Consider the following 12,742-nt stretch of genomic DNA (forward strand, 5'->3'; position numbering starts at 1 on the left):
TTCAACGAGCAACGCGTTCTACGTTTGGTTATCTGCCTCATGCACTGGCTTAAACTGTGCACATATGTTGTTTGTTAAAATATCTCAGTGAAATTCAAAGCAGATTATATATGTCTTCATAGTTTTTAAGATTGGAAAACAGTTGCCCTAGTTCCGTACCAAGCAAATTTTTTAGTATAGAATTTGTATATGAAAACTTGTTCATCATTTCAACTCCTACTTTGCAAGTGTGATATAACCTTCTTTTTGCTTTTACTATGCAGTTTTCTCTACAAGAAGCAAAAGAAAACGAAAAAGATTTGCATACTGCTCTGTTTTTCTCCAAGCGTAGTCTGGATCACGAGCTAAGGTATGATCTATTGTTTCATTCTTTAATTTCATCTGCTTTAAAAATAAAGGATTCCTTTCTCGTATCTTGAATTTTATTTTTTGGATTTGTATATATTCAATAGATCGAAAACGCAAACGAATTGGTAAGCTAAAGGTGCCATGGCGATGGATATACTCACTGCAATTATTCCTACAATAATTGACTACACAATAAGACCAGTTGCACGCCAAGTGGGTTATATCATTTTCTACAAAAGCAACCTTGAAGATCTGAGGACTAAATTGGAGAATCTTGATCTTGTCAAACAAAGGATGAAGCATGAAGTTGATGAAGTTGGAAGAAAAGTTAATCAAGAAGTGGAAGCTGATGTCCAGAAATGGCAGTCAGATGCGGAGGAGACCACTCTGGAGGCAAAAGCACTCTTGCATGATGAAGGCCCTGCAAAGACAAAGTGTCTCATTTTATGTCCTAATCTGATATACTATCATCGGCGTAGCAGGAAGTCAACAAAAATGATGGAAAAGATTGAAGCACATGAAACTAAAAAAAAAGAGTTTTCCAGTGTTTCTTACAAAGCTCCCGTAGAAGACATATCTGCCCTAGCCTCGGACAAGTACATGGCCCTTGAATCAAGGATTTCAATGGTGAAGGATATCATTATGGAACTGAAAAAACCTGATATCAACAGGATTGGGGTGTACGGATTAGGGGGCGTCGGGAAGACAACACTTGCCAAAGAGGTTTACAGAGAAGCTGTCAAAGAGAAGTTATTTGATGATGTGGTTATAATACTAAATGTCAAAGAAAAAGAGGACAATGAAAAAATTCAAAAAGAAATTACTGAAAAGTTGGGGATGGACATTGATGAATCTGAGAATATGGGAAAAAGGGCGAATCTCCTATGGGCCAGGATAAAAGATGGGAAGACTCTTGTCATTTTAGACGATGTGAAATGTTTTATTCTATGATATGCATACGCAAAAAGATTTTCAACTTGGATTTTTAACAGAAAATGAAAGTTGGAATTTGTTTGAGAAGATGGCGGGTAATGTCGTTAAAGACAACTGTATACTGAAAGAAGCAACCCAACTAGCAAAGAAATGTGGAGGTTTGCCGGTTTTGGTTGTTGCTGTTGCAAGTGCTTTAAGGGAAAGTAGTTTGGAGGAATGGAAAGATGCGTTGAGAAGTTTCAAAAGATTTGACAAGAAAGAAATGAATGAAAAAGCATTCTTGGCTCTAAAGTGGAGTTACGAACAATTGGAGGATCAAGAGCTTAAGCAATTGTTCTTGCTTTGCGGGAGTTGCAGCAATTATCTCAGTGACTTGTTAAAGTATAGTATGGGTTTGGGTTTGATAAAGAATGTTGAGACAGTGGAAGAAGCACGGAATTCATTGAATGTAATGGTTAAAAAACTAAAAAATTCTGGCGTATTGCTGGACAGTTATGACGATAGGACTGTTAGAATGCATGACCTTGTACGAGATGTTGCTGTCCAGATTGCATCTGATGATCAAAAGGCCTTTTCAAGAGCATATGGAGATGAGGTGAAAGAATGGCCAACTAACGATTTCCTTAAAAAATGCACAAGGATGTCCTTAAGAGGTTGCAAGATCCCCAGGCTTCCTGGAGTACCTTGGGAATGCCCAGAATTAAAATTGTTAATCTTGTCCGAAAATTATAAGGGCGACTCCCAGGAAATCCCAAGCAAATTTTTTGAAGGGATGAAAGAACTCAAAGTGTTGGATGTAACCGAATTCCATATTGCGTCACTACCTCCATCTCTTCAATCCCTAAAGCATCTCCACACATTGTGTTTAGATCGGTGCGAGTTCGCAGACATCACTCTTGTTGGACAGCTAACTAACTTGAGAATTCTTAGCCTCGTAATGTCCAAGTTTAAAGAGTTGCCGAGAGAAATAGGGGAATTGACAAGGCTACAATTATTGGATTTGACCGGTTGCTCTGAACTTGTTCTGATCTCACCTGGTGTTATATCAAGCTTGACAAGACTAGAAGACTTGAGGATGGGAATAAAAAGCTTCAAGCAATGGGAGGGTGAAGGTTTGGTCGATGGCAGAAGAAGTAATGCTAGTGTTTCAGAGCTGAAGCACTTACCTCATCTATCCGCATTGGACATACACATTACAGATGCTAACCTTCTTCCAACCAACTTGTTCTCCGATAAGTTAGAAAGATACACCATACTTGTCGGTGATTGTTGGGAGTATCCTAACATCTTTGCAACCTCATCTAACATGCTAAAACTCAAGCTCACCCGGAGAAATCAATTCGACCGAGGTATAAAGTTGCTGGTAAAGAAATGTGAGCAGTTGTACTTGGATGGGGTGGAGATTGTGAATATTATTTCCTATCTATTTGACAGTGAAGCTGTTAGACAACTGAAGCATCTCCATATCCAAAACAATGCTGAAGTTAAATATGTCATTAACTTCGTCAATTGGAGTTATTCTCATAATGCCTTCTCCAACCTGGAATCTCTAGCTCTTGAAAACCTTGTGAGTTTGGAAAGTGTATGTTATGGGCAACTCACAGGCGAGCCTTTCCGAAAGTTAAAATCTTTGACACTTCAGAATCTACCAAAGCTTATTGGTTTCTCTTCCAAAGGCAAGCAATTAACGACTGCTACAGAATCCGACGAAATCGTTACGGAGGATGAAGTTGGTGGACCACCGAGACTGTTCAATAATGGGGAGGTACTTTCTTAGTTATTTTTCTAGCAAAATGGTTGCATGATTCTTTCTCCAAATAGCTTTCTTATTCGAATTCGACATATAATTCTTTTTTTTTTTCAATAAGAAAAAAGATACAAATGCTTAAGATTTATTTTTTTCAATAAGCAAAAACCATTTAAATGATATATTATGTTATTAGGTTTTGATATTAAGATTTTTTTTCCTAGGTATTCTCTTAACAAGTTCAAATCTTTTGCACTCATTTATGCATATGACCGCCTTGTGACTTTTAAAAAATTTTCATATCTGTCCATTGACTCATCCAAACCTAACAGAGTTAACTCCAAATAAAATAAAATAAAAGGAAAATACAAAAATCAGAGTGTAGCCCAGCGGACTCGGCACCTCTCCGTCTCTCCCATTCCCCTTCCTTAATAAGGAGAGTCTTCTATTATTTTGGTTTAACACATGGCAAGGAATGAATGGCGGTGTAGTACCATTCAGCATGATCAAGTTAAATCCCACACAAGTTTTTTTTCCAAGTTTTGATGTAAGATTTTTTTCTCTGCACATTCAAATAATGAGTTCAAATCTTCTGCACCTATTTATAGACATAGACGTTTTGTGACCTTTGTAAAATAGAAAAACTAATAAAAATGGTTTGAAAACTTTGAATTTTAACTATAATGACAAAATAAAGGATAAAGTAAATAGTATCAGGTTGAACTTTTTAATGTAAAAATATGATTTTTCATTAAGATAAACAGTACCATAAACATTTCATTAAAACTCCATTTTAAAATTTGAAAATCTATCTTTTCACTCAACAAAACCTAACGGCGTTAACTCCAAATAAAAAAAAATAAAAAAAACAATCAGATCGTAGCCAGCGTAGCGGTACCCATCTCATTCGTGAGATTTTTCAATGTAACCGGTATGTACCACATGTGTCCCGTTACAACAAAAAAATTTCCCTTCCATTCCCCTTCATTCCTAACGCCACCAATCACCGCCCCCTGACCCCCACCTCTTCAAGCACAGCGGCAGCATCTCCCACGGTGAAGTAGATTCTCGGAACCTGATTCTCGGTGGGCTGCACGGTCAACAGCAAGGACCCAAGGATTTGCAAGAGGAGATCGTCGGTGGTGAGTCAGGGGAGACGCTTATATTCACAAATCTGACAGCCCAAAAGGGATTTATTCTTCAATATTCCCAGATTTGGTTGTCCGCTATTCTTTGAATGAGCAATTAAATTGAAGGGCGAGGCTTTTCGGTTTGATTAATGGATTTAAAGTGTGAAGTAGATGCAATTGATACTGCTGCTGTTTAGATTGGGGAAGAGAGAGAGAGAGAGAGAGAGAGAGAGAGGATGAGCAGCTTCTTTTTTCTTACTTTTGATTTTATTTTGATTTAATTTTACTGGGAGGAGAGGGTTATGTTAGGGATTAGATTGTGAACAGGTGTCAACTAATGAAACACGTTATAGAGAAGTCACTCTTATTTTTAGTGCAAAAAATTTTAACTCAATCACTAAGATAATTTACCATTTGCCACTAAAAATATTCACAATAATGTAATCTTGGTATCAATTTAAATAAAATAATTTTTTATTTGATCGAAAGTAAATAGTTTAAATTTGGAATAAAATTGACATAACTTTGGCCCTATAAAATTGGCATAGTTTTTTTTTACTCCAATTCATTATTTGCTAGTTAATGAAAGTACGAAGATATCCATCTGTCTAGTAACCTAGTAGCTTACTTTTTTAATATATGATCTTTACTTTATATCTATGCATTTGGAACACATATGGCAAACAACATTGTAAATTACAATTTCCTAAAATAAACATGAATTTTGTTATGTGCTATGCAGGTTTTGATATCCAATTTAACAACCTTGATTGTGCATCAATGTGATAGTTTAAGATTCTTGTTTTCTAGTTCCATGGCTAAATGTCTCGGGCAACTTAAACATCTCATGATATCCAAATGTCAAGCATTACAAATGGTATATGACACATCATCTACCACTCAGGTGAATGGTTTTGAGTGCCCAAATCTAAACTCAGTTGACATAGACTCATGTGATAGTTTGAAAAATGTTTTTCCCCCTTCAGTGGCCAAAGATCTTAAGCAGCTAAGCAGGTTGAAGGTTAAGAATTGTGATTTACTGGAGGAAATTGTTGAGAAGAAAGAAGGACCAGAAACGGCATATGAGGAGTTCAAGTTCCCTAAAGTAACATTTCTGGAATTTCATAATCTACCCCAACTTGGGAGTTTCTATCCAGGGCTGCATATTTCTAATTGGCCATCACTCAACATCTTAAAGTTCATGAAATGTGGTGTTGTGGAGATTTTGCCCGTCGAATTTTTAACATATCAAGACAAGCTTGAGTTGGGCCACCCAAGGTCAACGAAACAACCTTTCTTTTTAATTGAGAAGGTAACCATACTTGTCCACAATTCTTTTGATATTCAAAATTTTATGTGATTTTTACATACTAATTAAACATAGACCATCAAGTAAATACATTTATTATGTTTTTAATGTTAAAGTTATTATGTGATGTTCAATTTTTCAAAATATTTTAAAGCATGTCATTACTGTTGATTATATTTCAGGATAAGTCACTCCTCAACTTGGAATACTTGGTTTTGGACGAGAACACGGATATTTTGTATGGTCCACTCCTGGCAGAGTTGCTGAGAAAACTAAAAGTAATTGGTTTTGCTACTTCACATCCCAAGTCAGATGATTTCTTTGAGAATTTACAGAATATTGAAAATCTCCGTGTGTTCTCTGCTCCTTGGAAAGAATTAATTGTCCACAACCACCAAGGAAGTAGTAGCGGGGAAATACATGAAGTTAAGACCCTCCCACGTGTAAAGGGTTTGTGGCTCGGCAATATGCCGGAGCTGATACATCTAGGAAAGGAGAACTCCCAACCAGGGGGCCCTGTTTTTCCAAACTTGGAATTTCTATGCCTAGAAAAATGTGGCAGATTAGAGAATCTAGCTTCAACTTTGATATCCTTTCGGAATCTAACCGCTTTGACCATATGGAGCTGTCACGGACTGCAATACTTAATACCTTATTCTGTGGCTAAGGATTTGCAGCAACTCCGGGAGTTGGATGTTCGGTATTGTGAAAGAATGGTAGAAATAGTGGCAAGCAACGGAGATGATTCAGAAAATGACATTACTTACAGTTGCTTGAAACATTTGCAACTTTCTGGTCTACCAAGTCTGCAAGGATTTTGCACGGGAAATTGCATTTTCAAAGTCCCATCCTTACTGTCCAGGGATTTGATTGTCAAGAAGTGCCAGCTGATCCAGTTAAAGATTTCTCCTGATGGGTTACTCCAAAGTGATCCAAGACCAGAAAGACTACAAATAGCAGAGGAAACTGATGATGTACTAAAGCTAAGTGATTCAAAGGAGAATGATCGTGATCAAACCGTAAGTTCTTTATTCACTAATTAAGCATCTACTAATTTCACTCTCCAATTTTTCATCTTTTTCTGAACCTTGAACCGTTAAAATTAAAAGTTTGATTTATTCATCTTATTCGTAGTTCTTCAGTCAGATTTCTTATTGAACAGTTTGCGTGTTTATTTGTAATCGTCAACTAAATATATATTTTTACAGGACCAGCTGATGATTGCAGATACGAATTTAGATGTTACAATTGTAACACCCTCTACCAAAGAAGAATCCTCATTTTTTGGAGGGCATGTTAAGTTTTTCCGGGTGTGTGTGATTGCTTGTTTGTGTGTTGTATTCTTCTTTCTTTTGTTTTTCCTTTTAAAGGAAGAAATATCATCCTGGGGAGCAGACTGGAAGGCTCTCTGATCTATTGGACCACACAACACATTCCCCAGAAAACACATTGGTATGACCAAATTTTTTGGATAGAGAGAACTATGCTACTTGATGTCGTGCTATGACTGTTGGTCATAGTTCCAAGAACAAGATGGGCACCACTCTTATTGTCAGTGACCGCCTATTGGATTTAAGCTGCCTAAGCTTCCGCCTCAACGAAGAAGCCTTGGTTATGTGATTTCTGTCGGCTAGAGGCCAGTTCTAGCCTTGGTTATATGATTGCTTGGACCTTTTTGGCCTTGGCGTTACTGTGGTGGTTGAATCAGGGGCATTGGAGATCCTGAAGATGCAGGCTATGTTGCCTTTAGCGTTATTGCGGTTGCTAGTTGGGTTGCTACTTTCAGTATTCTTCTTTCTAATTTCTCTTGTTGCTGTGACTATTCTCTGTTCACCCCTCAACGGTCTGTGCCCAGCTTCGTATCCGAGGCCGATCTCATCTTGTTTGATATAAGCCTGCAAGCTACGGCATCAACTGAAAAGGTATCCCAGAAACTTGTGTGATTTGGGTAGGCACTGATACATATTCCAAGTCATGTTATGCTTGTGTTGACTTGTTCGTGTTTAGTGGTAAAAGTGTGATTTGTATTTGGAGCTTAGCTTTGTTCACTACATTTTCGGTATTGGTTGTTTGGGAAATAATGCTAGTGTGATTTCTGTAAACATTGAAGCATTTGAAGTGGTGCTTGTATGCACTTGTCTACCGAAACTACTTTGTACTAGAGAGTGCTTATTCTTTATTAAAATCGGATCAATAGAATCGCATCTTTTAACTAGATGTGCGTACGTGTGTATATTTTTCTTTTTCGTTCGGAAAGAAAGCTAGATTTCATTGGTTGGAGTACAATTTTTTCAGAGAGCTCCTAAAATGATTTTTTTGTATAGTTTTAGCTAAAACTTCGCTACAAAATAGAGAGCACTGGTAAATATGCCCCCGCGTTGTTGCGGGACTTTAATGCACCAACCTTAACTACATTAGTACTATATAAATGAAAACACAATTGAAACCCATCAAACAAAACAATCCCACAATTTAAATGATTCAATCCTACTACAATTGAAATTCAGGGAAAGAATGAAAAACCAAAACAAAACTGCAGCACCTAAAAAGTTGTCATACAAAAAGACATGTCAAGAAATCTAGTTCGTTAATTTCCAACTGCTAAGTGGCATTATGTAACTCTAGTAGTATAACTAATTAACTACTTATCTGGTGGGTTGCACTTTTATTCCAATTGGTAAGGAAATGAAAACAAAAATCAACCCCTTGGTCTTAGTTGTGGCTGCAAAGTGCAAGCCACCACCAAGTCTCAAAGTTTGTGTTTTAGCAGAAGACTTAAAATAAATTAAATTCTGAAATGTAAATTATATTCCTATAACTTCAAGATGCACATATAGTATTGTTGAAGTCGAACTGAATGCACTGATAATTCCAAGCAACAGAGCAGCAATTATTAAGAGCCAATTAAGTGAATGCACTGAATGCACTGAATGCACTGATAATGAATTTTTAATTAAGAGATCATTGCTCCAATTAAGTGAAAGTTAACGAACTATTACTATAATTTACTCTAAATAAAAATCGTGAGAAGGATGGGCAAACATGGATCCGGGAAGGTTGTGAAATTGCCCATGAATATTGGTTGTAAGAATATGCAAATAAATAATAATAACTGTATGCCCATATAATTTGAAAGATCCACACCAGCGTTACCAATTCAAATGAAGGACAGTAATAACGTTTTTTCCCCATACAAAATGAAATAACAGTGAAATATGTACTGTAATACAAATATAATAAGAGACTAAAGAAACCAAAATCTTCACCTGAACATTTCTTTCTCCCATTAGAATTTCCTTTGCTTACTCGCATAACATTCTCACCTACAACAAAGCAATGAATAACCGATCATGTGCAGATAGACGGTTCACTTGTGCATAACTGTTTTGTATTACAAGTATGCTTTTTATTCGAGCTCTCTATGACAATTTATTGTACTGCTACCTTGATTCAGGAACTAATTAAGATTGCTTTCAGCTGGTTTGGAACTTTGATCTGCCAAGTCTGCAAGGCTTTTGGTCAAACCATCTTCAATGGTTGGGTTAAAAGCCAAATTTTTTAGTCGGGAAAATTTAGCTTTTAGCCCAGAAATAGTTTTTTTGCTCCAACCGTTCTAGCCTAAAATTTTAGCCCGAGATTATTAAAGAATGAACTTAGGCTATTTTTTTTTGTTAAATTAAATTCTAAAAAAAATAAATATGGAGACTATCGTAAATTAATTTTATGAACATTTTAATCTAAAAAAATTTAAATTCTGATAAATATTGAGTGAAGTCCACTTAGATTTATGGGCTAAATTTTGGGGGGAATTTGGCATTGGTTTAGCATTTAGCATTTAGCCCAAAATTTCTCTTTAGGTTGAAGTGGATTTGGGGGGAAATTTTGAGAGGTAATTTGGCTTTTAGCCCACCATTAGAGTTGGTTTCAGTGGTTTATACGTTCCTATGAGATTGACTCAATGGAGAAATTTGAGACTCTCGTACCATACTATATTTTTGATGAAAAGCTGATTTATACCTTCCTTTATCTTTCTGTATGCTTTCATTTGCAACTAATGCGTCTTACTTCTATGAAATAAGGTTTGTTGACAAGTTCTTTAAAAAATATATATGCAGGTAGGATTTCCTAGCTTGGACAAATTTTTTATGCATCTATTACACGAACTCCATAGACGGAGGTTATGGACACGGGAGAAAGTCACCGTATCCCGTATCTGACACGCTGAGGATACAGATACAGGAAAGATACGCATGGATATGCGCCTGATACGTATCAGAGTGAAGGGATACGTTTAGGACTGATGAGATACGCGTATCGTATTGTCCAGATACAAGTATCCTACTTTTTGGATACGTTTGAAACTAAAATAGGAGGATAATCAGAAAATAATAATAATAATAATAATCACAATAAATCCGCACAGAATCATGATTCATCGAACTTAGTTAACTAATATCACTCTAAAATCGAAGGATAATCAAAAGTAAAAAAAAAAAATTCGGATTTACATCTCGAACCTCATAAATCACTCTACTTGGGAGACTTTCACGAATCACCATTGACCGTCATCTGCAACTGTTCCGTCGTCTCCGTATGTAACTGCACCGTTGTCTCCATCTTCTCCGTCTACAACTGCTCCATCTTCTCCTTCGTCTCTGTCTGCAACTCCTGATGAGTGGTGAGCTGTCGTTTTCACTTTGTTAATAGTTTCAAATCCGATGTTTTCCTAATCTTACTCCTCTGATTCAATCCATTCGAAGCCTTAATTTGATTCCCCGAGGACAAGTTACAAAACACATCTCTGAAACTGAAACTAAAAGCTTAGGCCTGGTTTGGTACTGAGGTGATTTTGAAAAAACTAGTATAAAAAAAAGTTGGGAGCTGTTTTTGTGTTTGGTAAATATTCGGCTTCAGCTTTTTTTCACAGTTTTTGGTGAAAAAAAGCCAAAAACAAGAAGTTGCAAAACTCAGCTTTGAAAAACCTGATTTTCCTCACATCTGTTTTACATAAAAGTTTACCAAATACTATAATACCGCTTTTTTTTCAAAAGCACTTTTACAAAAAATTTTACCAAATACTCTGTTGCTTTATTTCACAGCTGCTTATTCTCACAGCACAGCAGAAGCAGCTTTTTTTAAAAGCATAGCAATACCAAATCAGCCCTTAATCTGATTAAAAAGCCTTTTGTTTTTCTAAAAGTTGAAACTAATATTATTATATCCATACCACTACCCACAATAATATATTATAATACCCATTCCACTACCCCATAGTCCATTCAAATCTGATGAAGCCTTTTGCTTTTCTGTTTTTAACTTTTTGTATTATTATAATATTATTGTGTTTTGTATATTATAATATATTATTGTGTAGTGGTATGGATATATTTATTTATTTTTATTGATACATATTTTTAATTGCCGTATCCTTGAAGTATCGTGTCCTCGTTTTTAGAAATTTGACGTATCTCCGCATCGTGTCTTGTCGTATCCCCTTATCCGTGTCCATATCCATGCATCATTGTGATTTGCTAACATATACTTAGAAGACTAAGCAATAAAAAGCAATAAAACAAAGATCGACTTCAAAATTTTGAAAATGTTCCGTTAGAGCATATCTAATCCCGCTCTCTGTTTTTATGTCAATTTTAACTAAAAAAATCGTTTTAGAAGCTCTTTATAAAAATTGTACTTCAACCATGCTTCTGTTAAAATCCCACATCGGTGATAGGAAAAAAAACCAAGGGGTTTAAATTGATTACCCCACTCTAACTAATACCGAAGTTTTTTGTGGTAAAGTCTCACACCTTACAGATTTGGTATGTGGTAAAGTTGGAGACAATATCAACATCGTTAGAATGGGGCAGGCTCGGCAATCTAATAATCCAACAGCTTCTGATGTAGGGATTCATAATGATAAGGAGCCAATACGAATAGAACTTCTACACCAACCATGCCTTCTAGGAGCAAGATAGGTAGCATGGTTGGAGTTCGATTTTTCTCTTTTCCGCCAATTGTAATGAGCTGATCACCTAAGGAGTCCATTGGAGGTGCAGTATCTTTAAATAAGTGAGTTGCTAATATTTCAGGGTTCATTTCACAAATTTGAAAACTTAAGATGAGAATGGCGGAGGAAACAGAGATCTGGGATGAAATGTATGGTCCACTGCCAGCAGATTTATTTGGTTCTATCAGTTGTTTTCCTTTAGAAATTATACAGTCTTGTAAAGGTCTATGTACTTTCTACTCCTTGGAAAGAAGTGTTTGTCTACGAAGGAAACGAGGAACTACTTGTAAAGAGTAAGATAGATGTAAAAAGAGGTTATAAGGTCAAATAAAATTTTCCTAAAATTAAACAGTAGCAATCCATCTAGCAAAATGAAGTGAATAAGCCGAATTTGAACTTCCCTAACTATCTTTGGATCATCGCCTATTGTATTTTCTTCCAATTTCATTACCCATTGAGCCCCATGCCTTACAGCACGCCATTTACAAGTCCTTCCATTTACCGTTCACTAGGAAAAGGATTAACTAGTTTATAAAAAGCTAAATTGTAGTAAAGATCCTTGAATTATACTGAGTTTAGTTTTGGTCTCTAAACTCATAAAAAAAAAAAAGAATTTTTTAAATCTATGAAAAAGCATATAAACAATTTATAATAGTAGAGATAAAGTCTATATATGTCACAACCACTTAGTACTACGGTCTAGTGGTGTTCCTCTTCACTTGTAAGTGAGAGGTCTTAGGTTCAATTCTCGTCAAATGCGAGTTTGAACCACATTATTACTAGTTCATTGTGAGGCTAAGCACACCATCTCCCTTTTAATGTAGATAACATCGTTTAAAAAAAAAAAAAAAAAAGTCTATATATGTCATCATAATGGTTAATGAGAAAGGGATCCTCTATGGATCCATTCCTTCTAATCCATCAAGTCCGGAGGATCTGGACCATTGAAATTTGATCCAACGGCTACAAACAGGAACCCAGGGAACGGGACAATTCGAGAATGAAAGCAACAATAACTAGAGTTTAGAGATCAAAACTAAATTTATGGTATAGTTCAAAAAACTTTGTTACACTCAACTCTTATAAAAATAACAACTAGCATTCCCTTAATGACTGTCGAAATTTAAAATTTAATCGCTTGTGCTGTCAACTTTAAATAGAAAGATAAAGAAATGACGAATCTTCAAATAAGTAAGTGGTTGTTCAATAGTAGTGGGTATTCGAAGAGATTATTTTTTAAAGAGAGAGATTAAATCCACCCCATTGTA

General features: G+C 35.9%; 1 protein-coding gene across 1 annotated transcript; it reads left to right on the forward strand.

Moving 5' to 3' along the window:
- The first annotated feature begins 458 nt into the window (after nt 1-458).
- LOC125469280 (disease resistance protein At4g27190-like) lies at nt 459-7,025 on the forward strand. The gene is given in 5 exon segments (XM_048566439.1): nt 459-1,280; nt 1,282-3,046; nt 4,901-5,470; nt 5,650-6,486; nt 6,676-7,025. Coding segments are annotated over 5 exon segments (4,167 nt in total). The 5' UTR covers nt 459-489; the 3' UTR covers nt 6,880-7,025.
- Nucleotides 7,026-12,742: the final 5,717 nt, after the last annotated feature.

Source organism: the organism of the source record quoted next, unplaced genomic scaffold, assembly GCF_019419815.1.
Source record: "Pyrus x bretschneideri cultivar Hongxiangsu unplaced genomic scaffold, Pyrus_bretschneideri_v1 Contig41, whole genome shotgun sequence".
NCBI classification, from domain to species: domain Eukaryota; kingdom Viridiplantae; phylum Streptophyta; class Magnoliopsida; order Rosales; family Rosaceae; genus Pyrus; species Pyrus x bretschneideri.